Source organism: Paramisgurnus dabryanus, chromosome 1, assembly GCF_030506205.2.
Source record: "Paramisgurnus dabryanus chromosome 1, PD_genome_1.1, whole genome shotgun sequence".
In the NCBI taxonomy this organism is placed as follows: Eukaryota; Metazoa; Chordata; class Actinopteri; order Cypriniformes; family Cobitidae; genus Paramisgurnus; species Paramisgurnus dabryanus.
Window position 1 is genome coordinate 50,320,456 of NC_133337.1, and position 26,173 is coordinate 50,346,628.

Here is a 26,173-nt window from a genome sequence, read left to right on the forward strand (position 1 = left end):
AGATTTATAGCTACAGAATAAGGCACTAAATTATGATATTCAAGTGTAGAAGTGTACTTTTAAAAGTGAAAAAGCCACAAACTAACACAGAGTTTTACTAATATAATCTTTTGTATTTTGATATTTTATGCCTTAAATTAAAGTTTTTGCAGCTTTAAAAAGATATTATCTTTTATTGTCAAAATATAAATAAACCAAACGAATTGAGTCTTCAGGGATGTGCTGGTGAGGAAATTTTGCCACAGATTAATAAACTGTAGGCCTTGAGTATTAACATAATTCGTAATTAACAAAATAAATAAGACACTTTAATACTTTAAAACAGATGCTTAGTTTGTGGTTTGTACTATTTTTTATAAAAACCCAACAACGATTAAACAAATACAAACTCACTTATATTAAAAGACAAAATTAACTAGGGATGCATAACGATTAATCACGATTAATCCATAGCAGAATAAATGCTTAGTTTGTGGTTCATACTATTTTTATAAAAACCCAATAACGACTAAACGAATACAAATTCACTTATATTAAAGGACAAAATTAACTAGGGATGCATAACGATTAATTGCGATTAATCAATAGCAGAATAAATGCTTAGTTTGTGGTTCATACTATTTTTACAAAAACCCAACAACGATTAAACGAATACAAACTCACTTATATTAAAGGACCGAATTAACTAGGGATGCATAACGATTAATTGCGATTAATCTATAGCCACTTTAAAACAGATGCTTAGGTTGTGGTTCATATTATTTTTATAAAAACCCAACAAGGATTAAACGAATACAAACTCACTTATATTAAAGGACAAAATTAACTAGGGATGCATAATGATTAATCGCGATTAATCTATAGCCACTTTAATACTTTAAAACAGATGCTTAGTTTGTGGTTCATACTATTTTTATAAAACCCAACAACGATTAAACGAATACAAACTCACTTATATTAAAGGACAAAATTAACTAGGGATGCATAACGATTAATCGTGATTAATCTACAGCAGAATAAATGCTTAGTTTGTGGTTCGTACTATTTTTATAAAAACCCTACAAGGATTAAACGAATACAAACTCACTTATATTAAAGGACCGAATTAACTAGGGATGCATAACGATTAATCGCGATTAATCTATAGCCACTTTGATACTTTAAAACAGATGCTTAGTTTGTGGTTCATACTATTTTTATAAAAACCCAATAACGACTAAACGAATACAAATTCACTTATATTAAAGGACAAAATTAACTAGGGATGCATAACGATTAATTGCGATTAATCAATAGCAGAATAAATGCTTAGTTTGTGGTTCATACTATTTTTACAAAAACCCAACAACGATTAAACGAATACAAACTCACTTATATTAAAGGACAGAATTAACTAGGGATGCATAACGATTAATTGCGATTAATCTATAGCCACTTTAAAACAGATGCTTAGGTTGTGGTTCATATTATTTTTATAAAAACCCAACAAGGATTAAACGAATACAAACTCACTTATATTAAAGGACAAAATTAACCAGGGATGCATAATGATTAATCGCGATTAATCTATAGCCACTTTAATACTTTAAAACAGATGCTTAGTTTGTGGTCATACTATTTTTATATAAACCCAACAACGATTAAATGAATACAAACTCACTTATATTAAAGGACAAAATTAACTAGGGATGCATAATGATTAATCGTGATTAATCTATAGCCACTTTAATACTTTAAAACAGATGCTTAGTTTGTGGTCATACTATTTTTATATAAACCCAACAACGATTAAACGAATACAAACTCACTTATATTAAAGGACAAAATTAACTAGGGATGCATAATGATTAATCGTGATTAATCTATAGCCACTTTAATACTTCAAAACAGATGCTTAGTTTGTGGTTCATACTATTTTATAAAAACCCAACAACGATTAAACGAATACAAACTCACTTATATTAAAGGACAAAATTAACTAGGGATGCATAATGATTAATCGCGATTAATCTATAGCAAAATATTTTTTTTACATCATATATGTGTGTAAACTGTGTATAATAAATTAATATAGATAAATGCACACACATGCATGTATATATTTAAGAAATCTTTACATGTGTATATACATTTGTATATTTATGTATAATTTATATTATATAAATACTTATATAAATATATATATTTTTTTCTTAAAATGTGTGCATATTTATATATAGATAATTATTATTCACAGTTCACACACACATATATGATGTAAACAAAAACTTTTATTCTGCTATATATTAATTACGATTAATGCATCCCTAAAATTAACCCTTTATTAACCAGCATTTGTTTGTGCTTTTGCTTCTTTCTTTGTCCTATCAGGGTTGCCAGATCCGCTAGCAAAACCATTCCAATGGGCATTCAAAATTAGTCCAGAAGCATCCCAATGACTATTCACAGCCCAAATACCAACAACTAATGGACCAAATACTTCCATCTCTATCCCAAAGAAAAACATCAATCTGCTGAAACAGTTTAAAAGTAGCCCAATTCCGAACTCACGTATAATTATATAATTTATTATATAATTTATAATGATATAATTTATTTAATACAAATACATTTGCTGACAACGCAAATTTCATTATCTATGCACCTACAACACAGAAGTGTGTTCTTTAAAATAAGCATCTCATTATGGGAGAAAGCAATCCCAGAATGCATTGCAATGAACTTTGATGAAAAAAGAAATTTAATATGGCGAACTGAGTTGGAAAAAAGATTACAAAGAGTAATTCCAAATAAACTCATATTTCATCCAGGACTAGAAAGTAACTGTTGGTTCAGCATAATGAAAGTGATTCTTTTATCCATTATGTATTTAAAGTGCATTAGAGGATCGCATTAAGGTAGTGCCAGGATAGTGCCAGACATTTGCATTTAAAACCTCCTGAAGTCACAATTAATTATAGGTAATTGCCATGGCTCGGACAACTCTGTTAAACTGTGTAATGCTGCAAGACTGTATTCTTCTTTCTGTTTTGATTCCGATAAGATGGTTTCAAAAGGCAGACAGTATGGTAGTAACCAAGAAACCATTTGGAATTGTAAATCTTGCAAACCCGTCATTTTAATCAGACACAGCCTTACAGATCCAATCGCATGGAGTGCATGATTTCACTCCCAAGCAAGATCTATTAGACTTCAATAGCTAAGTTGTTTAGCGCAGTTGGATAATAAAAATGATGCTGTAAAGGCACAGAGTCATACTGTGGAGGACTTATGGGAGGATTGGATGTGTCAAAGCCGAATCAAAGAGAATTCGGCAAGAGACTTATATGGCCAGCTGAGTCAAGAGCATCAAAATGAGAATCAGTGTTAAGATGTACCGACAGAGAAAGGAGAGAGGAAAAAAAAAAGGGTGAGGGAGGGGCTGTGCAGTGAGGAAGGAAGGAATGGAGGAGACAAATAGACTTTCTTAACTTGGAACGAGATAGAGCCGCCTTTCAGTATAAGAGGGATTTATGGCCCAATGAACGTGCTCTCTGGGGAAGATCCATCCCTAGGACTGTGGACCAAAAAAATAGAGGCAGGTCAGCTGTATGTCGATAAGTCACCTGAGGCCTGTGTGTGCCGTGTGGATAGCTGCAGGTCATTGGAAAAAAATGCTTTTACAGGCCTTTCAAAATAACTAATAGGTCTACTATCTGTGTGTCTGTCTCTGTGTCTGGATAATTTAGCAGGAGTGTAAAGTAATGAATACTCACGTTAATGTAAAGCACTACTTTTCCCAAACATCTAACTTTTTTAAAGATGGTTTGTGTAAATTTTATCAGCATACAGCGGTAAGATAAAAATGATTGATCAGCTTTGGTCATCTGCATTTTCTGGATCAGATTCGGCTGATAAGGTGGTAAAGATGATATTAACCCCTGTCAGTATTGTATTGGCAGCTAATCTTTCAAATACGGTAATGAGCATCACATTTGAGTTGGAAAAAAGATTACAAAGAGTAATTCCAAATAAACTCATATTTCATCCAGGACTAGAAAGTAACTGTTGGTTCAGCATAATGAAAGTGATTCTTTTATCCATTATGTATTTAAAGTGCATTAGAGGATCGCATTAAGGTAGTGCCAGGATAGTGCCAGACATTTGCATTTAAAACCTCCTGAAGTCACAATTAATTATAGGTAATTGCCATGGCTCGGACAACTCTGTTAAACTGTGTAATGCTGCAAGACTGTATTCTTCTTTCTGTTTTGATTCCGATAAGATGGTTTCAAAAGGCAGACAGTATGGTAGTAACCAAGAAACCATTTGGAATTGTAAATCTTGCAATGCGATCCTCTAATGCACTTTAAATACATAATGGATAAAAGAATCACTTTCATTATGCTGAACCAACAGTTACTTTCTAGTCCTGGATGAAATATGAGTTTATTTGGAATTACTCTTTGTAATCTTTTTTCCAACTCAAATGTGATGCTCATTACCGTATTTGAAAGATTAGCTGCCAATACAATACTGACAGGGGTTAATATCATCTTTACCACCTTATCAGCCGAATCTGATCCAGAAAATGCAGATGACCAAAGCTGATCAATCATTTTTATCTTACCGCTGTATGCTGATAAAATTTACACAAACCATCTTTAAAAAAGTTAGATGTTTGGGAAAAGTAGTGCTTTACATTAACGTGAGTATTCAAAATCGCTAACGTTTGCGTAATTCTTGCCGTTGTTTTAAATAGGCGACACACAAATGATTGCTGGCTGCCAACAAAATAAATGTGCCTGTCTTATCAAAAATCATGTGTCAAATTTATTTTTGTTCATATCTTTAATATTGATTAAATAAGGTCACGTCAACGATTAAAATCATAATGAAATGAATGGCTTAAATCAGACTTTGATGCTCATTATCTCAGAATTTGATTTTGAAACTGTAGTATGGTTATTACAGACTGGGTCACATAACGTTTTGTCATAATTGTGCTGCTTTTTCTCACATATTTAGACATATGTATCCATTTGTAATTGAACTATTGTTAGAAAAGGGCTGGATGAATGAATACAGTGTGGATACCTGTCTATTATAGACATATATATAAACAATATCCACTTCAAGTAAATAGACAAAATAGTATTGAAATATTTGCCTGCAAACACCTATGGGGTAAGTTGTAACGTTTGCACTTCTGTCACGTTTGGTGTAATTGTCCAAGAATGGTAAGTAATAGAAACAAACTTCAAATGTTCATTTGTAGCAGAGATGTGTGTGTTGTTTGTGTAAAAATATATTTAATCAAACTCAAATATTTTTTTAATAATTGAGCCAAAAAGCGTTAGGTTGTGCCCCGCTCTCCCCTTCTCTTTCCACCCTATTATAAAGTGCTGATTTTTCTGGGAGTAATGATGAACTGATCACATGTGCAAATGCCTGACCCCTTCTGGTTGAGAATGGTCTGTGCATATTATTGCCTATCAGCAGATTGCATTCCTCCTTTCTATTGTCTTTCTGGACATCTTTCCCTCACGCAGCTCTCGCCAGCACCAGCTGGGCTTCTAAGACTCTCCAAAGACCACAGTCTGAGAGAACCCCTCTCTGCTTCTGTTTGTGTCGATGATTGCTCTGTACATCTGAATGTGTACGCATTTTGCTGTGTGTTTATTCTTGACTGTGAAACACTCAGCGGGTACAGCCAGGCTTTTCAAGTCCGAGGTCTTGTTTCTAATGTGGAGTGTTTTCACTCATCTCTTCCTCTCTTTATCTCTCTCTTTCTGAGGCTGGAAAGCTTTAATTCAAAAGAGCTACTCTGCCTAGCTCCTTTTTTTAATTCAGGAGAGAGGTGATCCTTAGTGACAGGCATCTATTACTATTGCTGTGACAGTCTGTCACTCACACTGGCGCCTCAGTTACTGGAGTCTCTGAAGATGCAGAGGCACAGGAGTGGACGAAGAGTTCATATGCAAAACCCTCTTAAGTGCGAATGACATGTTTTCTTGTAAATGAAATTCCTTAATGGATTCTGCCAACACATTTTAGTGATTTATAAAGTGCAAAAATTAAGTGCAAAAAAGTTTGTGGGCGGATCTTGGGCGCTGTTGCTATTTTCCCGACGTGAGAAATAACTCTTGCACCAGGCGCAAATCAATAAGGGGTTGGTCTGAAGTAGGTTCATTATTCATAGGTGTGGTTTGGGCGTAACGTCAAATAAACCAATCAGAACGCTATCCAACATTGCCTTTAAACGCAAGGGCGCAAGTTCCATGGCGGGTTGCTATTATTATGACGGATTTACCAGGCGCACGCCAGGAGCGGTTCACAGCCGAGGAGATCCACGTTCTTGTAAGAGCAGTCAAAGACAAAGAAGTTGTTTTGTATAGGGATAGGAGAAACCCACCCAAATAGCCACAATTGTCTCATCAGCTGGCATCCCCATCGTTGCGCCAAGGGCTACAATGATGTCAGGAGACGGGGGAATCCCAAGCTTGCCAGCATAAATCGGGCACGCCGTGTAACGGGAGGTGGATCTGCCTCAGGACCTGACGCCAGCAGAGGACATCGCTGCGTCCACCCTCACTGCTGAAAGGGTTTGGGGGCTTTGAAATCGGACCCAAGAAACGCAAGCAAGGTCCAACCCCAAAGAACACTTACAAATCAAGTTCATATACATTAAGGTTTCTTATGAAAAAATGTTAATTATTATTTACATAAAATAAACGTAATACAGCCACACAACAAAATTATGAAAATATTTTAATCGTTATTTGCATGAGATTTTTTAACGCAGCCACACAATAAATAAAAACTATCACCACAATGCTCACCACTATGATTCCCCTTATCTCGTGTATTAATATTTTTTATTGTAACAATTTATGATTTGCAAAAATAACTGTTGCATCTGTGTAGATTAGATAAGCAAAGTGTGTGCGCGTTGTGCACACTATACATTATGGTCAAGCATGCGCCCTTAAAATAGCATAATGAACCACGCGCAACGCGCCACTGACTTTAGACTTTTTCTGGTCAGTGGCGCAATTGTTTTTTGAAACTGCAAAATAGCATCAGGGATGGTTTGCGCTGGAACACGCCTCCTTTTTTGCGCTGAACCGCCCAGGGAGCGCAAGTTCATTCCCTAGTTTGCCGACGTGCGTCTGTGGAGGGAAAAACCCGCTGTGCGCCGGTGCAAAATACGAATGATACATGCGTCACTGACAAAGTAAATTGCGCTGGGTGCAAGATAGGGCCCATTATGTTTGAGCCTGTATCAGATGAAGATACAGATTTTGAGGAATTATCAATTATTCGGAAATAAGAAATGGATGTTTCAGTACGGACCTGCAAAACGTAACTGTAATGTCAATAGTAGAACTTAATGTTAGCATATAGCATTAACGAGCATATAGGGCTAACTCAGCATTCACAACTTTTTTTTTAGCACTAACATTGTAATTAATTTTATGTGTTATTTAAAGGTAACATGTCATGAAAATCGGACTTCTTCCGTGTTTAAGTGCTATAATTGGGTCCCCAGTGCTTCTATCAACCTAGAAAATGTGATAAAGAACAACCCAGTAATAAGAGATCTTATTATAATAACACCGCCCCTTAATCTGCACTATCCAACCACGACACATGCATTAAGTACAGAGATTAGCTCATTTGCATTTTAAAGGACACACCCAAAACAGCACATTTTTGCTCACACCTACATCCTGCCAATTTGAACATGCTATAATAAATTACCTGTGGGATATTTTGAGCTAGAACTTCACATATGTACTCTGGGGACACCAAAGATTTCTTGACATCTGACATCTTAAAAAAGACTTGTGAAATGTCCCCTTTAATGTTGGGGGCATACATCTCGACTGCAATGTCACAGTCAGTGTTAGCTTGAGAGATTAGCCTCTTTTCAGCTGTTTTTTGCATGCATGAGGTTTACATAAGAAGGAGGAAACAATCGTGTTTGTTGTCCCCGCTACCTGGCATGCAGGAAAGCGCCTGGGCTTTAATGACACGCTCGGATTAATGGCATCAGTTTTAAGAAGGTTGCAGTCGTGACAGTGTTGCCCTTAGAGTAAATCTGCTTCTTTTTTGTCCACCAATGAAGTGGCTTAACATAAATGAGTAATAAAAATTAACAAATAAATAAATGATTAAACTGTTGCCCTGCCCCCCGATACTATCGTGTACTAACGTATCTCACAATGGGGCATTTCGCCCGACACTAGTTTTAATAATAACACAGAGATGTGTCTAATTTGGGGCAATGCATTTAGTGTGTTGTCCCAAAAATAACACTGATTGTGTGGTTTTTAACACATTAGTTTTAATTAGCCCATGTTTGGGTGAAATATTGACTAACCCAACTGTTAGGCTATAAATCAATGCAATCAAACCTAGGGTAATTTGTAATCCAGTGGTGGGTTTTTCCATATTTGACACAGTCATGGTTTAAATCAACCCAGCTTTTGTAGAGTGTAGTGTAGTTTGGTGTCACCACGATTTTGGTTTTACTGTGTTTGTGCACTAAAGCTTTTGAATGTTCCTTTAAAGTCATGCAAAAGAAAATCATTTTTTAACAGCAAAATATTGAAATATCGAGAACAACAACAATTTGTAACATAATGTAGATGAGGTAAATTGGCCAAAAAATAGGTAGATAAAAATAGATGGGCAGACAGATAGATGTTTTATTTATGTCATTTATCAAATATTTATGTAAGTATAAAATAATAATATAGCAAAATGCAGTTAGCTGTGCATAAATAAATAAGACTATACCGTTTCACCAGTATATTGTGCTCCGTATTGCTGGAGTGTACGTGTGGGTATGAACAAATGTGGGTGGATATCAGTCCTTAGTATCTCAAGTGTAATTGCAAAAAAGTCATCCTTTCAAGCAGACAGGATCAGTTCCAGTCTTCTGCATGCAATTACGTTATCCTGGCGAGACTTGCTATTAACGCACAATCCGGTTGAATTTAAGGTCAGCTACTCCCAAAGATTAAAAAAATGACCTGTGAAAAGAGACATTACTGTTATGCGCAGATAATCACCCAATGGGAATGCCAGGAATGCCTAATCATTCCCATTTTTTGTTTTTTAAATTTTTTTAGGATTATTAAATCATTTGAGGTGATTCACAAATAAATATGTATTTACTCTGTCATTTACTATGCAGTTTCTAGTGCTGTTGGTTGCTTTTGTTCTGCACAGAAGAAAAAAGAGATCGGATACATTGGGAATATTTTGCTCTGTTTATGTCTCTTTTGCAGAGGCTCAAAGTGATCCAGTATTCGCTGTGAATTACGGCTGTTTTCTTGAGTGGAAATACATTTCTGTGCTGTTGAATGCTGTAATCCTGCAATGAGTGTGAAAGTATATATTCAACATGATCTCACGGAAAGTCATGTTATAGTCACGCAAAATTTGATCAATTTATTTGTGTCCATGGCAAAAAAATTCAGCTTCTTTTCGTGCCTTGAGCACAAATGTCTTTTTCGTGACACTCGCACACATTTCTATAAATACACTGTAAAAAAATTCCGTAGAAATTGCAGCTGGGTTGCCGGTAACTTACCGTAGATTTAAATATATGTTTTTTACTGGCAACATTTCGTTCAAAGTTAAATGAACATTAAACATTTACAAGTCTTTGTCTTTACAGAGTAAAACTAAAAAAACAGCATCAAGCTAAACATTCTGGGAAACAAAACTGAAGCAAAAAACAGAAAAAGTTTGATGATGATTTCTGGTTCCCAGAATGCTTTGCATGAGGCTGTTATTGTATAGTTTTATTCTGTAAAGATAAAGACTTGTTAATATTTAAAATGTATTTAACTTTGAACAAACTCTTGCCAGTAAATAACATAAATGTAAATTTACGGTAAATTACCGGCAACCCAGCTGCAATAACATTGTAATTTCTACAGATTTTTTTTACAGTGTAGTTTCTCATGTCCCTGGCACGACTTTCTTTTTTGTGTCATTTTATGTTTGTTTTCTCTTTTTTCCTATTTTTAAATCTTTGTCGCTTGGGGTTGGGATTAGATTGGAGGTTTGGGTTAAAATGTAAATTTATGTATTGGTTTCTACATGTTTATCTTCCGCTTTTAAAACTATTTTTTGGTTTGGGTTAGGATGTCTAAAAATGTAACAGAAAGTGATTCTAACCCCAAGCGACAATGGTAAGAAAATAGGAAAAAAAGCAATGAGAAAACAATACATAAAATGAACGAAAAAGAAAGTCCTGCAACGCACATGAAAATCTATTTATAGAAAAATATCACGAAAAACATTCATGCTCAATGCACGAAAAAAAAACTGAATTTCGTGCAATTGACACGAATAAATGGTTCAAATTTTGCATGACTATTTCACGACTTTCCGTTAGATCAGTCTGTATATATTATGTATGATATAAATTAGCATTTTACACATAAGGAATCAGACCTGAAAGCATCTTTCTTTTTGTAATCTGATGTACCTGTCTTTCTTTTTCTCGCCCTGTCAATCACTCTTGGTTCCCCGGTGTCCCTGTTGACACAGACAAAGGGGTCCATGTTTCTTGTTATCACACTACACTCTCAGTCTGTCCTGTTTTTCTTACCTTATAAGCAGAGGTGCTACATGAGGTCACCACACATTTAATTGTCCTTGGCTCAGCAGAGTCTTGCCCCTCTGTCAGTCAAATCCTGTCAATTTGAGCGTAAGAGTGACCAAATCTGTGGTGGGTGTTTGTTCACAGTCTAGTGCCCCCCAGAGGAAAGAGTCTGATAAAAGTTCCTATTGATTGTTTGCAAAGGGATGTGCTTGAATGAGGGCTTTAACCTTCCTGCGTATTGGGGGCAAATGATCTGTGTCTGTGGTTGTGTGGCTGCTCTTTCTCGAATGTTGTTGCGTAAAGTGACAAGACGTCCTGGTTTCATGAGGTGTGTCCTCGTGTCTCTCCAATTCACTAAAAAATTGAACTATGTCCTGGTTTCAACTAAGGCTCGCTGATTTCAAATGAGGTATCCTTAATATACTTCTGGCTAACGGCCCTGGTTTCGTTTGTAGTTTTCAGATGGATAACATTGCAGGGAAGGAAAGCTGAAACAACTTTATTTTATATTGCATCAAATCATATTGCAACGGTTGCCATAACAATATCTTCACAAGCTTTGCTTTTTTGGCACTGCGGTCTGTTGTCCTATGTGTGCAAGCAGATTCTTGGAGAAATGCCTGAAGAAAATTAACCCTTTTTAATGAGTTAAAAGGCTATACGTTTCTTTTACAAATGTGTGGGAATTTATTGTAAAATCACATGTAAATGTTAAATGGACAAAGCATTAGTTGTAAGACATTTGATGTTATTTGCTGTCTGTTTTAAATTTGGCTAAGGAGGAAAATGACCAGGAATATGGTTGAAATAAGGTTTGAATTTAAATACTAATATTTATTTAAGCTTAAATATTGCTTAATTTCATATTAACATTAAAGTGTTTCAGCTGTGCTCCTTAGGCTTATTGTTTCTGTAGAGTGTTGTGTTAGCAGCGCAAAGGTCACGGGTTTAATTCCCTAGAGAACTCATATGGCTGATTGAATGTATAGCTTGTTATTAACTCCCAGCAAGCAATAGTCACCATTTCAACCTTTAGTCCGGCTATGAGTAACCCACTTCTACACCAAAAAATCTGGTTACATGTCGTTTTTGCCAAATACTTTCGAGATGTATAATATTCCACCAAGGATAGTCAACAGTGATTTCAATTCAATTATTTTTATTTTATTTAATATGATTTGTTTTATATTATTTTATTTATGGTTAGACGTCTATTACATTTTCACTTCCAGCCCAAATTTAGCCTTTTTTAGCTTAGACAATTTATTTCCGTTTGTTTTTTATTGTTTTGTTTTTAGTGTATTTTTTGATTGTTTTGGTTTTTTTATTATTTTATTTTATATGTTTTTTTGTTTATTATTTTTATAAACAATAATTATATTGTTATGTTTTTATTATTTTATTTTATATATTTTGTATTATTTTATTTTATATGTTTTGTTTTTATTATTTTATTTTATATGTTTTGCGCTATGGTTAGACGTCTATTACATTTTCACTGACAGCCAAAATTGAGCCTTTTTAAGCTTAGACAATTTATTTGTTTATTTTATTTTGTTTTTTATTGTTTAGTTTTTTATTGTATTGTTTTTTATTGTTTTGGTTTATTTTTTATTATTTTATTTTATATGTTTTGTTTTTATTATCTTATTTTATATGTTTTGTTTTATTATTTTATTTGATACGTTTTTTATTATTTTATTTTATATGTGTTGTTGTTTATTATTTTATATGTTATGTTTTTTATTATTTTATTTTATATATATTTTTTATTATTTTATTTTATATGTTTTGTTTTTATTATTTTATTTTAAATGTTTTGCGCTATGGTCTATTACATTTTCACTGACGGCCCAAATTTAGCCTTTTTTAGCTTAGACATCCGGGTTTAGAAGACTTTTTGTAAATGCTAAATTGTTTGCTGAGCCGTAAGTCGCATTGGATCAAATCGTCTGCCAAATGCATAAATCTAAATAAATATCTTTTGGTCTTTTGATATAGGCTTTAAAGAAGTTAGCAAGACTGTCAGTTTCACTTCTATTCTACCTACAGGTGCATCTGTGAGACGTTGAGTCAGATTTTAACTGTTGCATTTGTTTTAAATACTGCTGGCTGGCTTTATTACATCAATTTCTTGTTTCCCTTTTTCTGCCTTCTGTCCATTATTTCTCTCTTTACCTTCCGACCCATCCTCCTTCTAAAACCCAGCCGGATCGTTTTCTTAAAAAAAAAACCTCTTCTGTCTATTCACACATACTGATGAAAGCACAGACACAGTCAGTGGACGTCTGTCTGGACTTATGCAGACAAATAAGATGAAAGAAAAAGTGCGTCTCCTAAAGAAATTTAAAACTAGTATCATTCGCACCCATCTGTAAAACACACACCAAGCAGAAAACACACAGACACACATGCAGACAACTACACACACACTGCAGCCTCTTAGTAAAGCAGCCGCATCAGTTTTCAGAGCAGCGCTTTCTCTTCCACCCCTCCCTGCTCACCCACACACACTCTTTCTCTCTCTCTCTCTCTTTCTCCCTCCTCTTCTGCTCTCTCTCCATCGTACATTCTATCGCTTGCGCGCTCTCTCTCTCTCTCGTTTCCGCTCTCTCTCTCGAGCTTCTCATGCATTCTCTATGCCTGTATTACTGCCAAGGTCTGAGTCCTTTCAGTGTGGGAATGTAGCAAACCAGAGACAGGACTGCCTTTGAATTCTGGTGCAATGATGGATGTGTGGCAGAGCTTCGGATGTGCACTGTCAGAAGGGAAGAACTGAGGGCAGGGATTGAGAAAGGGATCAGATGGATTTTACCCTCCCAGTGGTCTCTGCCTGATCACAGTACATCATTCTGCCGCTCTCTTCCGTGGTGTGGATTACCGGCTGTCCGTATCCGTCGAAGCACCGCTGGAAAGACGAGAGGGAAGATTTGAGCCGCGTAGCCAGGGACGAAGCGGTGTGTCGGGGGAGAGAGAGATAGGCACGCAGATCAGTTCCTGGAGTGGAGCTGTGTTTCTGCCGCTACCTGAGCTTCCCTAGACGCACACTCGCGCACACATACAGAGGCAGGGCTGCGCCAGCCGCGACGACCGACGCGTTAATGCAGCTGTGAGAAGAGAAGATCTGCAGCAGGGAGCTGCCCTCGCTCAGGCACTCGCGGATTTACAAGGAAATTTGACTCCGGGCAAAACACCAACAGATCCGTGTCTTTACCCGCAAACTTATTTTTTTCTTCTAATTATTGCATTTATATGGAGCATCTTGGGAATTACCATCGGTTCTAGAGAAGCTGAACTAAACAGAGGCTTGTTACCAGAACCTGCTTCCCCCCTCCCCAAACCCAGTCCTGTTTGGTTACTGACCGAGTGTGTGTATGAGTGAGCGCTCGTGTACGTGACTGTTGGTGTTTTTCGGTTAAGGTTTGCTGTGCTGTATTGTATAGGATTAACATTTACATGTTCATGTATAGTCAAGTGTTTGCTGTATAATTTATGAGTTAATATTGCATGTGTCTGTATCTGTGGATGAGTTTGAATATTAATGAGATGCCTAGTTTTGGATCCCTCCCCAGCTCCCCCCACTGCTTGCACTGCTTTCTGGCTGGGCCCTGAACACCAGAAGCATGAGTGAAAGAACGGCACTAGGGGCCACCATGGAGACCATGACCCTGGAGGAGCCCGGGGGTGAACAAGCCTCTCCCCAGGCCCCAGGGCCCCTCCGCTGTGGCCCCTGTGCGGTGTGGCCCCGCCAGCAAACATGGCTCTGCGTTGTGCCCCTGCTGATGGGTTTTGTTGGCCTGGGCCTCAGCCTGATGCTTCTTAAATGGATTGTGGTGGGCTCGGTGCAGGATTATGTCCCAACTGACCTGGTGGATGCCAATCGCATTGGACAGGACCCTATTTTCTTATCCAAACCCAGTGCCCTACCCAAAGGCCCCGATGGCTCCACATCAACCACTTCCGCAGTGCCCTCTGTGCCTCCAGGTTCGGCCACCCGGGCTGCTGAGGGCACAGGAACAGTGCAAAGAACTCGAATTGGGCAGTCCTCCAACCACACGGCCAGCAGCAGTAGCAGCAGTGGAGGAAGTGGTGGGGCGTTAGGGGGAGGCCCGGGAAACAGAGCCCCGCACTTGCATAACAGAGTGGGAACACGAGTGACCAACTCCACCGCCACCACCCGAGCCACCAATCCAGTCCCACCGGGAGGAAAGGAGGTGACCCCACGCAGCACCACTGTCAAAAAACCCAATGGGGAAGGCGTGGGCCAGAACGCATCATGGGCCGGGCCGCCGAGTACGACCACCGTTAGTACTGAGTCAACAGCGAGCACTACTACCACCCAAGCAGCCCACCCAACCTCCACCCTCGCGGCCCCTTCGAAGCCCGGGCAGCGGTGGAATCACGGACGCTCCTCCAAGGGCCCTTCCACCAAGCCTACTCGGCCACACCATCGGTTCAGGACACGTAAGTGTGCTATTTTGTTATCATTAATAAGCATGAGTGTGGGTCTGCAAACTGTTTCTGGTCGTGTGCACGTGACGACCCAGTTTGTCCTCTTGTTTGTGATTGGCTAGTTTGAAAAAGACCTGATTTGAGCCACACGCTATAAGGTTTGTTAAATTTGCTTCCTTATACAAACAAAATCAAACTTCATACACAATAGATACACATTCTAGCTATCCGCTCAGTATTACAAAACAGGCAGCCGAGCAGTGTAATAGTGCTCACGCTTCTGAGTTCATTAGTTCTGCATGGTAATAAGAGAACATGTTTTCTTCCCCTCATTTTCATCGGCTCTATGTAATACGGACAAAGATCTGCCCACTTCCTCTGTGTTCTACAGGAATAATAACTCCCAGTGTGGTCTTTTATACCATACCATTAGTATGTTTTTTCCATCTAGGTCTGGTGTATCATTAGGCACAGGGATTCTGTCTGATCTGAAGCTGCCTCACAGGTAACAGATGCAGAAGGATACAGAGAGAGAGAGAGAGGCAATAGAGGAGGTGTATAGCTGGAGAGGGTGCCGCTCTCGTCCTCTCGGTGGACATCAGGTCATAGGGTGGAGATTCTATTTAGATAAGTGAAGATACGAGTACTGCAGTAGGTATGGCAGGTAGACTTGAGGCAGTGGCTGCACGCTATGACACTTCACAGACGCTAGAAAATAAAATCGAAGGAGCGACGCTAGTTTGTGTTATGATTTCTTTTGGGAATTTTAGATCAGAAGGGGTTGCACATAAGAAATGGTGTTTGCATTGTAACATATGTGTCCGTGATTTCATGCATGTCGATGTATGATAATCTCATGAATTCTAAAGTCAATGTGAATTCAAGCACATTGGTTCATGTTAAATCCACGAATGGAAAAACAACCATCTTTCTTATCCCACCAGATTGTCCCCAAAATAGAAATAGGCCTGTATGTATGTGAGCTGCATGGGAATTAGCATAAGTCTGCATGTTAATTCGATGTATTCCTCTAATCAAATCCGGAACGGTGTTTATTTATAAAGCAAGGTGTTAAAAATAGGCCATCAATTTTGTGTGTCAAATGCAATTTACCAGCGTCGAGTTTGAATGTCATCCAGCCCAGAGACTTCAAACAGCCCCTCAACCAGAAGGCAATAGCATATATTGCTTTAATGCATTTCCACATTACTGCTTCCACTTATTCCTCAATAATTGTATCTCGGAGATCACTGAAAGGTTTATTGCAAATACGAATCTATGCAGTTAACCTTCCTTGTGTTTTATGAGGAAAACAAACAAACTGAGAGCTGCATCTTTATGCCCCAGGGCGATATTCTCATCATGGCTGACTTTTATTGAATTTTATTTTTGTTTTTTTTACTGTTATGTGTGCATGTGTAAGCTGGATCCAATCCCCTGTCAACAGCGAGAGCATAGCAAACTGCTTGTGTAAAGAGAAGCTTATATATAATTTAAAACAACATATTCTCTGTTTCTCAGTGTAGTGAATTTGCTCTCGAGCTGAAAGCGGCCTCGGGCGAGTGCTGATAAGGGAGGGGTGAATAGCCAAGGAGAAGCCCCAGACCTAGGGGCAGAAGAAGGATACGGTCGGAGTTCTTACAGACCACATGGCTGTCTTTTTCATTTATACATTTGTTGGCAGTGTCTGTGTTCCATTCTTTGGCATGCACGCCAGAGAACAGTGGATGGAAACTGAGGTCTTTATGACAAATTACCCCATTAATGTTGAGTAAAGCTACTTGCGAGGCTGTTAAGTCAAATATTTTCTTCATAATAAAGAAACCCGACATGGGACTGTGGTGAGATGGTTTGAGTACAGATTTCGTTCTTGGAATAGATGTACATTAATCAGGAAAGGTGTTGTTGTTGAACAGATCAGAATTTGTTTTGTGGGTAGAAATGGCCGATTGTGTTCTGTATGGCAGTGGTTCTCAAACTGGGGGTCGCGAGATGGTGCCAGGGTTGACCAAATTTTATATAATACATTAATTCATCATGAATTCTGTGTAATTAAACCTTAGAAAAATAAGGCTACAAACCAACAGCACTACATTGTATAATTCAATATGTTTTGTTTAATTAAAAATTTAAGTTTTAGAATGTTTTATGTCATACATTTTCTTTGGGGGGGGGGTGCAAAGGGATGCACAGTACTCAAAGGGGGGCCGCATATTGAAAAGGTTAGAGAACCACTGCCGTAAGGGGAAAAATCTTTATCAAAGTATTGAAACATTTTATGTTGTAATGCTTTATAAATATTTAATATGATGTCAAGAATCAATATTTTTTGTTTTATTTTTCACACAAATATTTTTAGGAAAACCTTTTTAGTAAAAAGAAAGACTGTGAGGGCTCAACTTACTTTAGACCAACCCAACAGTATAATTGTGTTAACCCGTTTCACACCCGCATGCGGCACATTTTTTTCGGTGCCCATGTTGACAAGTTAGAGATTTTATAGTGCAAGCGTAAGGAGTGCGTACTCGTGCAGCAAAAGCGGCGTTGAAGTGGTGTAAGGAATGGGAGAGAACCATTCATCCCACCACCAGGTGACACCCTGGCGCTAGCACTTTTAGCATAGCTTAGCACACTCCATTGAATCTGATTAGACCATTAGCATCGCACTAAAAAATCAAAAAGTGTTTTGATATTTTTCCTATTTAAAACTTGACTCTTCTGTAGTTACATCGTGTACTAACACCGACGGAAAATTAAAAGTTGCGATTTTCTAGGCAGATATGGGTAGGAACTATAATCTCAAACTGAGGTAATAATTAGGAACTTTGCTGAGTTAAGATATTACGCACTGCCCGAAAATAGTCCCCTTGATTACTTTCAATAACAGGGGACTATTTTCGGGCAGTGCGTAATATCACTACAAAAAATATCGAAACTCTTTGGTTATTTTTTAGCGCGATGCTAATGGTCTAATCAGATTCAATGGATTGTGCTAAGCTATGCTAAAAGTGCTAGCGCCAGACCTAGAGTTCTGCTGAATGGATTCCAAAACGGTAAGAATCAAATGTTTAACTCTAGGGGAGCTGGAAAATAAGCATATTTTCAAAAAAGTGGAGTGTCCCTTTAAGCCATGCCATTTTCTCTATCAGATTGTGAAGTATTGTCAGTTTATCTGTGTACCGAGCGTTCATAGCTATTGCCATTGCCTCCATGTTCATGTTTTATGCTATGACCTTTTTGCCAGTTTATTGGATTACTGCTATGGATTACCCTTTTATCTTGTTTGCCTGGTTGTTTTTAATAAACTTCTGCATTTGGATTGTACTCATTGTCTCGCTCGCTACAAGTAGCAGTGCCACAATTGTTTCAGCACCAGGTCTTATTTTTGCTGCGCTCCTTGCGCTCAATTAAAGTGACAGTGCATTGTTTATAGTTTAAGTGCTTGTGGATCATCGTGAAAAAAGGGAAATTTTACCATAAAACCATGAATGTTAAGCCAATTGTGTTTTAAACGCTCACTTTTTTTAATTTTAAAGAAATCAAATATATAAAAAAAAACACAGTTGCCAGAAGAATGTCATTCACACTCTGGCCTGCACTAAATGAATCCTCATCTTTCTTATTAACTTGTGTTGAACCCTTATCTTTAACAAATCACTGTTATATAAAAAACCTCTCGAAGAGGTTTTGTTCATAAATGTATGTCAAAAAATAATGTGAGCTTTAGATTTTTCCATTTGCACCGCGCACTGTGCAGCTTACCGCCAGTACAGCCAGTGTGAAAGCACAAACGCTCTCCTCATGCGCTGCTTATGCTACGCCTACACGCTGCTGACACGTTTGGTGTGCAACCGGCGTAATGCAGATATTAGCAAAAAACAAGCGAGTAAAAGAAAGCAATAAACTGCTGGTCAAAAGTTTAGGATCACAGACTGCTCAAAATGGTCACCTGGGGCAGTATCTTTCAAAAAGATATGTACCATTTTTTCTAGCAGTGTATGCTTTTGTTAGCTGCTTTCGGTATGACATTACATTTTCTGTTGCTTATTGTTTTCACCCTCTGTACTGTAAAGTACTGTGTTGCGTAATGCATCACTTATACAAAATAATAATATAATACAAATCTGATACAGACAGTACATCCATGCTTGAACTTTGAGGATCTTTTAGGTTTTGTGAATGCAAAATGATCTCATATTTAATTAGTTTTTGAATTGTAATTGGGTGAAACTGTATCACATATTCTATAGGACCCTAACTGAATCAGAGATTATTACATCATTTGAACTCCCCCCCCAATGAGAGCACACTGGACAATGTCTCATTCATGTCTATGTTATTATTCCATTGTTCTGAAGGATGGCACACAGGCGTCCATTAGCCGCAGCACTGTAACATGATCTGGTCGTCTTGTCCTTATCTTCAGACTGCGCGTCAACTTCCTTTACACTTCCTACTATGATATTATCACTGGTTCTCTTTCCTCCTCCATCACCATCTCTCCTTGTTTCTCCGTTTATTATTTTCCTTGCTCGTGCCTGAGCTTCCTGCATGTGTGTGTGATTGTCCCTGTGTCCTTTCTATGTTAGGAGGGATTGGTCATGAGCCAAGCCTCATTACTTCCTGTGTAAGGAGTCAGTGGGCGTCTGGTGCTCTATATGCAGCTGGCTATCTGCCTTCTTCACAAACGCGTCATTGTGATTCCAAGCACACCTTTTTGCGCCACAGTCAGAAGCCGGCATGCTTGAGCCGATTTTGTCAGGTATGAAAGGGAGGCAGCGTCGGGATGGTGCGCAAGATCGCTGTCAGCCTAAAGCCCGTAAAATAAAGTAACCAGAAAATCCCCGCCTAGGTTCTTAAATGGAAAGCCTGAGAAAGAGAACCGCTCGGATGCGGCGATTAATAATTTTGACGCGCCAACATATAGTATGCACTCAAGTGCACTGTGTACTTCAACCTCTGGAGCTCCAGTGGGGAAGGTGTACCATATAATCATACACTGGGACTAATGGTTAGAAAGTCAGAGATCCATTTAGTGCAGTCTCAAGGGAGGTCAACGAGGTTGGGCCGAGAGGAGCGCACATCCAGCTGATGCAGCCACAACGCTTTCCCCAGATACCAGCAGCGGGATGGTCACATGTTCATTAACAACCAATCGCAAGCCTGGAGGCTCAAAGAGTAAGAGACAAACCTCCGGGTGGTACTTCTCAGTCTTCCCGGAAAAGTAATGATACTTCCCAGGCCGTTCCAAAATAAAGTACCATACTCTGCAGCCTCTGTCTTGTATATTAGATGATTTTTTTCTTCCTTAAGACGTGACGTGACATTTTCAATGGACTTCGAGTTGTCCTTTTGGTCTGAGTGTAACTGTGCATTAACAAGCGTTTCTCTCAGGAGTGGCCTTGTTTTGTTTTCTGACATTTTAGTGTGCCGTGAGCACTAGACTCTCTTTGACTGTAGAGAGGGGGCGAGATTGATGCGCCCCGATGTGTATTTGCAGTAAGTGGCAGCGAAGGCCATCTTAGGCTTCTTTAATGTCACTGTGTGATTTATGTGAACAAAATGTCCGCTGGGAAGTTTGGGGGACGGATGTGGCGGAGCAGACTGAAATATTAATGCACAGAAAGAGAAACATGTAGAACGCATGTGACAGAAAATGTAAATGATTAATGGGGCTTTTTTAAGTGCTGGGGATGTCCCGTTCAGAACAACATGGACAACGATATTCGGATGTTTTTTTTAACCACAAAGCAATCTTTTAGCATTGGATGAAGCTAGACTGTAACCAATGTGACATCATAGGATGACAAACAACAAACACAGAATGCCACAAGCTGCTTGTTTCCATTTACTCTGAAACTGCGGTGATGCTGTGATGCTCTGATGTGAAAACAGACAGAACTTTCTTTAACCCCTGGTAATCCACAGATGAAGTGGAATTAAATCCTGATCCATTGCAGTAGTTTGAGCATGTTTGCTAATAGAGTTGAAGTTTATCTACTGAAATGGATAACATAGCATTTTGATGTTGAGGTTGGTTGGGTTTCATGCAGGTTTGGTGCTCATGTGGACTAGGGTAGACACAGGGTTTCCCACGGGTCCTTGAAATCCTTGAAAGTTTGTGAATGTGGTTTTTGAAAATATACATACATAGATACATGTCATTGAATCTATTTTATGCAAGAAGTTTTCTGGAAAAAAATCCATATTATTATCTGTGTAGTGAAGGATAATATCATAAAATTCTAGACTTTTTAAGCACACGTGCTAAACTGTCTGATTTAAATGCTTATATCTTCTTTATGCGAATGTTGATTCATACCAAAATGCTTTTTTGCATAGTTGTGTGAAAACGTCTCGGGTTTCATATGTAACTGTTGTTCCCTGAGAAGGGAACCAGACGCTTTGTCTCCCTTGCCATACTTCCTGCGTCCCTGTAACGCCGTCTTTGGCAATATTTTAGATAGCGATATACTTCCTGGCTCCAGCGTCACCCTGTGTTTGGCGTATAGCCTCACCATTGGTTGAATTTGATGTAGACAATCTGACACACTTACCCCTGGAGGCGTCCCCAAAGTGTCACCGCAGTGACGCAGCGCGAGTTCCCCCGAAAGGGAACTGTAACAATGTATCTTAAAAGGTAACACGATGTAACCTTGCTCTCACTTGAAATGTGTCCCCACATTTAGTCCTTGAATTTGAGGGTATTGGACCTGGAAATCCTTGAAAGGTCCTTGAATTTGAAGTTAACTAAGGTGTGGGAACCATGTAAACATTTTGTTGTAGTTGATAAGCATTATCTTTCTAATAAAGCAGGTTGACATAAGAGCATCCTGCGGGATAACATTTAGTCAAGTATCCCTAAAATAATCCAAATACCTGACAAAGTAGTTATTTATATATGAAGATCTCAAATGCAAAACCCTCTAGGTGCATCTGACAGGTTCTCTTGTAAATGAGCTTTTTTATTAGACTCTAAATGGATTCTGCCAACAAAGCAGTATTTCTGAATGGCCTAAAGCTGGGATTAAGCAGATTTAAAGCTAAATTATTTGATGACTGTAAAATACGTGCCGTGCATCGAAGACACAAGCATACACTTCAAGCATCCCACATAAAGGACAAACACCTACAATATAACAGACGCTGGGTACTTCCGTTCAATGGGGTTAATGCGGAAATGATGTATCCAAGTTGACTGATGTGTCCTTAAACACAGCATGCTTCACACCTGCCCAGATGTCTCTCTCTCTGTCCTCATGAAACCACACAGATATGTGTGTGCCGCACTCTCGTATTTGGTCTCTTATGGCCTCCATGAATGAATGGATGGGCTGAAATGCACATCTTGTCCCATAACAAGATATGACATGACATTATTGCATATTGCTGTGGCAGAGTAAAGTGGATTACATTCAGTTATTGCATATCCTCTGTATTGAATTACCTATATGTGAAGCATCCAAGTTATCAATTTGACCCGGAATGGATAGATAAGTAGATGGACGTGAGATTTAGGGTTTCTCCACCTGCTATTATACTGTACATCAAAACGCCCACGATGACAGAAGTACTAAAGTACACGAAGAATAATGATGATGTACTGGGTTATAGATGGAGGCTTCACTGGACTTGGCTCACTGGACTGCTGGGAGGGCCGCTGTCAGATGAACTCTTTCTGATGGAGCTCTGCAGGCTTTCTCTGGTTCTCCCCTTCATCCACATTGACTGGAGACTCTTAGCTTAGAGAAATAGCTTAACTGATCCCTGAATGTACTGTGTATTGCTTTAGGGTCCTTATCTGTTTTTTAAGTCAAGTTCAGATGGGGATGTGGCCTGATTGACAGCACACAGGCTCTGAAGTGTTTTTTTTGTGTGTGGTAAAAAACTAAAAAAAGTAAGTTACCTGGCTGCCTTAAAATTTTGAGGCTATTCATCTTAAAAATTTTAGTTGACACAACAGTTATTGCACAACTTTCTTTTAATCAAATAATAATTTTAATTTTAATAAACAAAATGTGTTCTTTCATTTGATATATTGTATGTTTATTTAAAGAAGAACATTTTCTGGAAGGCATTAAACTTTTATGAAAATCATTAAAAAAATGCTGGCGCTGGCTGGCAACTTTTTAAAAAAATGCTGGCGGGGTAGGAGTTAAGTTGAACCAACAAATCTTTTTTTAGTATATCTAATCAAGATTTTTTTCCTTTACTGTCTTTAACATTGAGCGTTTATACCCAGAAAGCCTCTTAAGGTCTTGCATACAACAAATTACACATCCAAACCGAAATACTATTAAGTGTAATATCAAAAATATCAGGGTGATACTTTGGAGCATTCATTTGTGAAGGAGTTTAATATGTGTGCGTAAATAAGCATAGAATAATTTTAGCATAACGATGGAAACTGTAAAAAAAACATTTTTAACGGGTAGGGAAAATAATGAAATGAGTTATGAACCCATCAGAAATGAGGCTGCAAACATTGTAATCATACATTGATTACTTTTGCTAGAAGATGCGTTGTCTCGAAAATTGTCTGAAATTGTGCATTTATGTATGTGCGTGCCTGTCTGTGTGAAACATGCAAGAATATGCCGCCTAAAGTAGTATTTTGTGTAAGCTTTTTGGATTTATCTTTAATATGCATGTATATACATTTAAATATATGCGGTTAGAGGATAAATATTGCATAAGCTCAGTATAAAAGCTATTAAGTCAATGCATGTGAGCCTGTGTGTGTCTTCTATCATTGTGTGTAAGTGCATGATTGTGTATGTATGCCTAGTGGATGTGATGAGAGATGTCCAGGACAGAAGCAAATATGTCATCGGTGCAATCCCTGCATGATAAAAGCCTATTCGGCAGGATAATGTAAACACACTCGGGGAGATAAAAAAGCCAACACTTAACGCTTCTCTAATCTTCCATCATTTCCAGTCGTGATCTGTAACGCCCGGTCACACCCCAAAGCAAACTTTGAACGTCTCCTGAATAACGCAAGTGAGAAATGTCGTCGACTGAGGTCTTCTCAACCTGTCAGGCAACAGTGTGAATTATAAAATAGGATGCTCTGCTGAGGATGTTCTCCCCGCCACATCTCTTTATTAAATCATTGATAGTTGAGTTATACACAAACAATACCCGGCATCTCTTAAAGCACCTGTCACAAGCCTACGGAAAGGAAGGTTGGCGGGGGAATGCGTTTGATGTGAACAGGCAACAAAGTGTATAAAAATAGCACGGTGATAAAACACAAAGGATGTACTTTGACGCAGACGTGCTCGGGAGTGATGCTCTACCTCCAGTGTTTTACGGTGCGTGACACAGAGTTTGTTCATTTACCTGAATGCACTTCTTGTAAGAATCACAGTCAGTTACAAATTTACCTTCTGGTAGAATTTGTTGTTCTAGAAATAAGGAATGTTTACTTCTTTATTCTCTACTGTATTGTTTTGGGGGGGGGGGGTTAAAAGCTTCTATACATTTTGTTCTTTGCCTTATCTCTTTCATGGAGAGCAAATGGGACAGACTATAGGTCTCTGATGTTTCTACTGAGAAAAAGGCCAAGTAAACTAATCAGCAAGTTTCAGGATATCACAAACAAGTACATGCAATATGAACCACCATAATTTCATGAAATGCATCCATAACACACGCTGTTTCTGCATATCTGATGTTAATCTTGAGTACCTATAGAGTAGTATCACATCCTTTATATCTCCAAAGAGTCTTTCTTTAGTTTTATCGGATTTATTAACAGATTAGCTGTACAGTTTCTTTCCAATAACATACGAAAAAATACGGAAGGAGGAGTTACGAGCTGCGGGAGGAGCGAGTCCGAATCAACACATTATACAACACTGACTGGATAACTTATGATTCACTAAATGTTTGTGTCATTTATATAATATGCACGTACGCGCCAATTTCCAACATAACACAGAAGTTGTCTTACCGCATGCAACTCATGACCCGTCTGGGACTTTTCAATGAAATCCAGCGTTAAACAAACACACATGCAAAACTCTGCTGCTACCCCGGATAAACAAACTTTATCCATTGTTTCCATGATGCTGGCTTTCTTATCTTTACATCCAAAAACACACATCTTCTTTTGTGCCATTATTGAATTTGATATAAAACAAAGCTGTCGCTTGAAGTGATGCCGTTACTTAGCTCTCCCGCTGATTTGCGTGTGGGTGGTTTTCCCGGGGAATTGCTTATAAAAACAAGTGATACATATAGTGTACCCCTGAAACGTCGGCTGAACCTGTAATCGAAAAAACTTTCAGAAACTTGTTCGAACCCTGGCGAAGTTCATTTAGCACAGAAATACTCTGTAACACATCCAACTGCTTTTTTGATTCTTTGCATTTGTTAAGCATGAGGAAACCAATTCTTAAACTGTTAATAAATCAGAATGCATGAAATACCGTTGAACCATTTGAACAACCGTTTCTAGTACTTACCATTCTTGGACAATTACACCAAACATGACGAGAAGTGCAAACGTTACAACTTATCCCATAGGTGGGGTTAATTGCAACAGGCAGGGGGTTAGTTGTAACACTTGCTAAAAATTAAGTTTGCAGGCAAATATTTCAATACTATTTTGATACTTGAAGTGGATATTGTTTATATATCTGTCTATAATAGACAGGTATCCACACTGTATTCATTCATCCAGCACTTTTCTAACAATAGTTCAATTATAAATGGATACAAATGTCTAAATATGTGAGAAAAAACAGCACAATTACAGTATGACAAAAAAATTTTCATATGTGACCCAGTCTGTTATAACCATACTACAGTTTCAAAATCAAATTATGAGAGATAATGAGCATCAAAGTCGGATTTTAGCCATTCATTTCACTATGATTTCAATCTTTGAAGTGACCTTATTCAATCAATATTAAAGATATGAAAAACAATAAATTTGACACACAGTTTTTTTTTTATGTAAACAGTCCGTGTTACAACTAACCCCGCATTAGTTTTTTCCCCACGCATCCCTACTATTTAGGTACAGATATGTATATATTTGGTACCAATATGTACCCCTTAGGTACTTATATAAACTCTTCAGGTGTATTTTTGAAACAGTACTGC

General features: G+C 38.1%; 1 protein-coding gene across 2 annotated transcripts in view; it reads left to right on the forward strand.

The window, feature by feature from the left end:
• Positions 1 to 13,144: 13,144 nt before the first annotated feature.
• Positions 13,145 to 26,173, forward strand: part of nrg3b (neuregulin 3b) — a 216,590-nt gene continuing 203,561 nt past the window's right edge. For both annotated transcript variants that reach the window (XM_065262651.2, XM_065262652.2), the window contains exon 1: positions 13,145 to 15,070. In XM_065262651.2, coding sequence (XP_065118723.2) covers positions 14,230 to 15,070 — 841 coding nt within the window. In that variant the 5' untranslated portion in view covers positions 13,145 to 14,229. The remainder of the gene's footprint in view (positions 15,071 to 26,173) is intronic.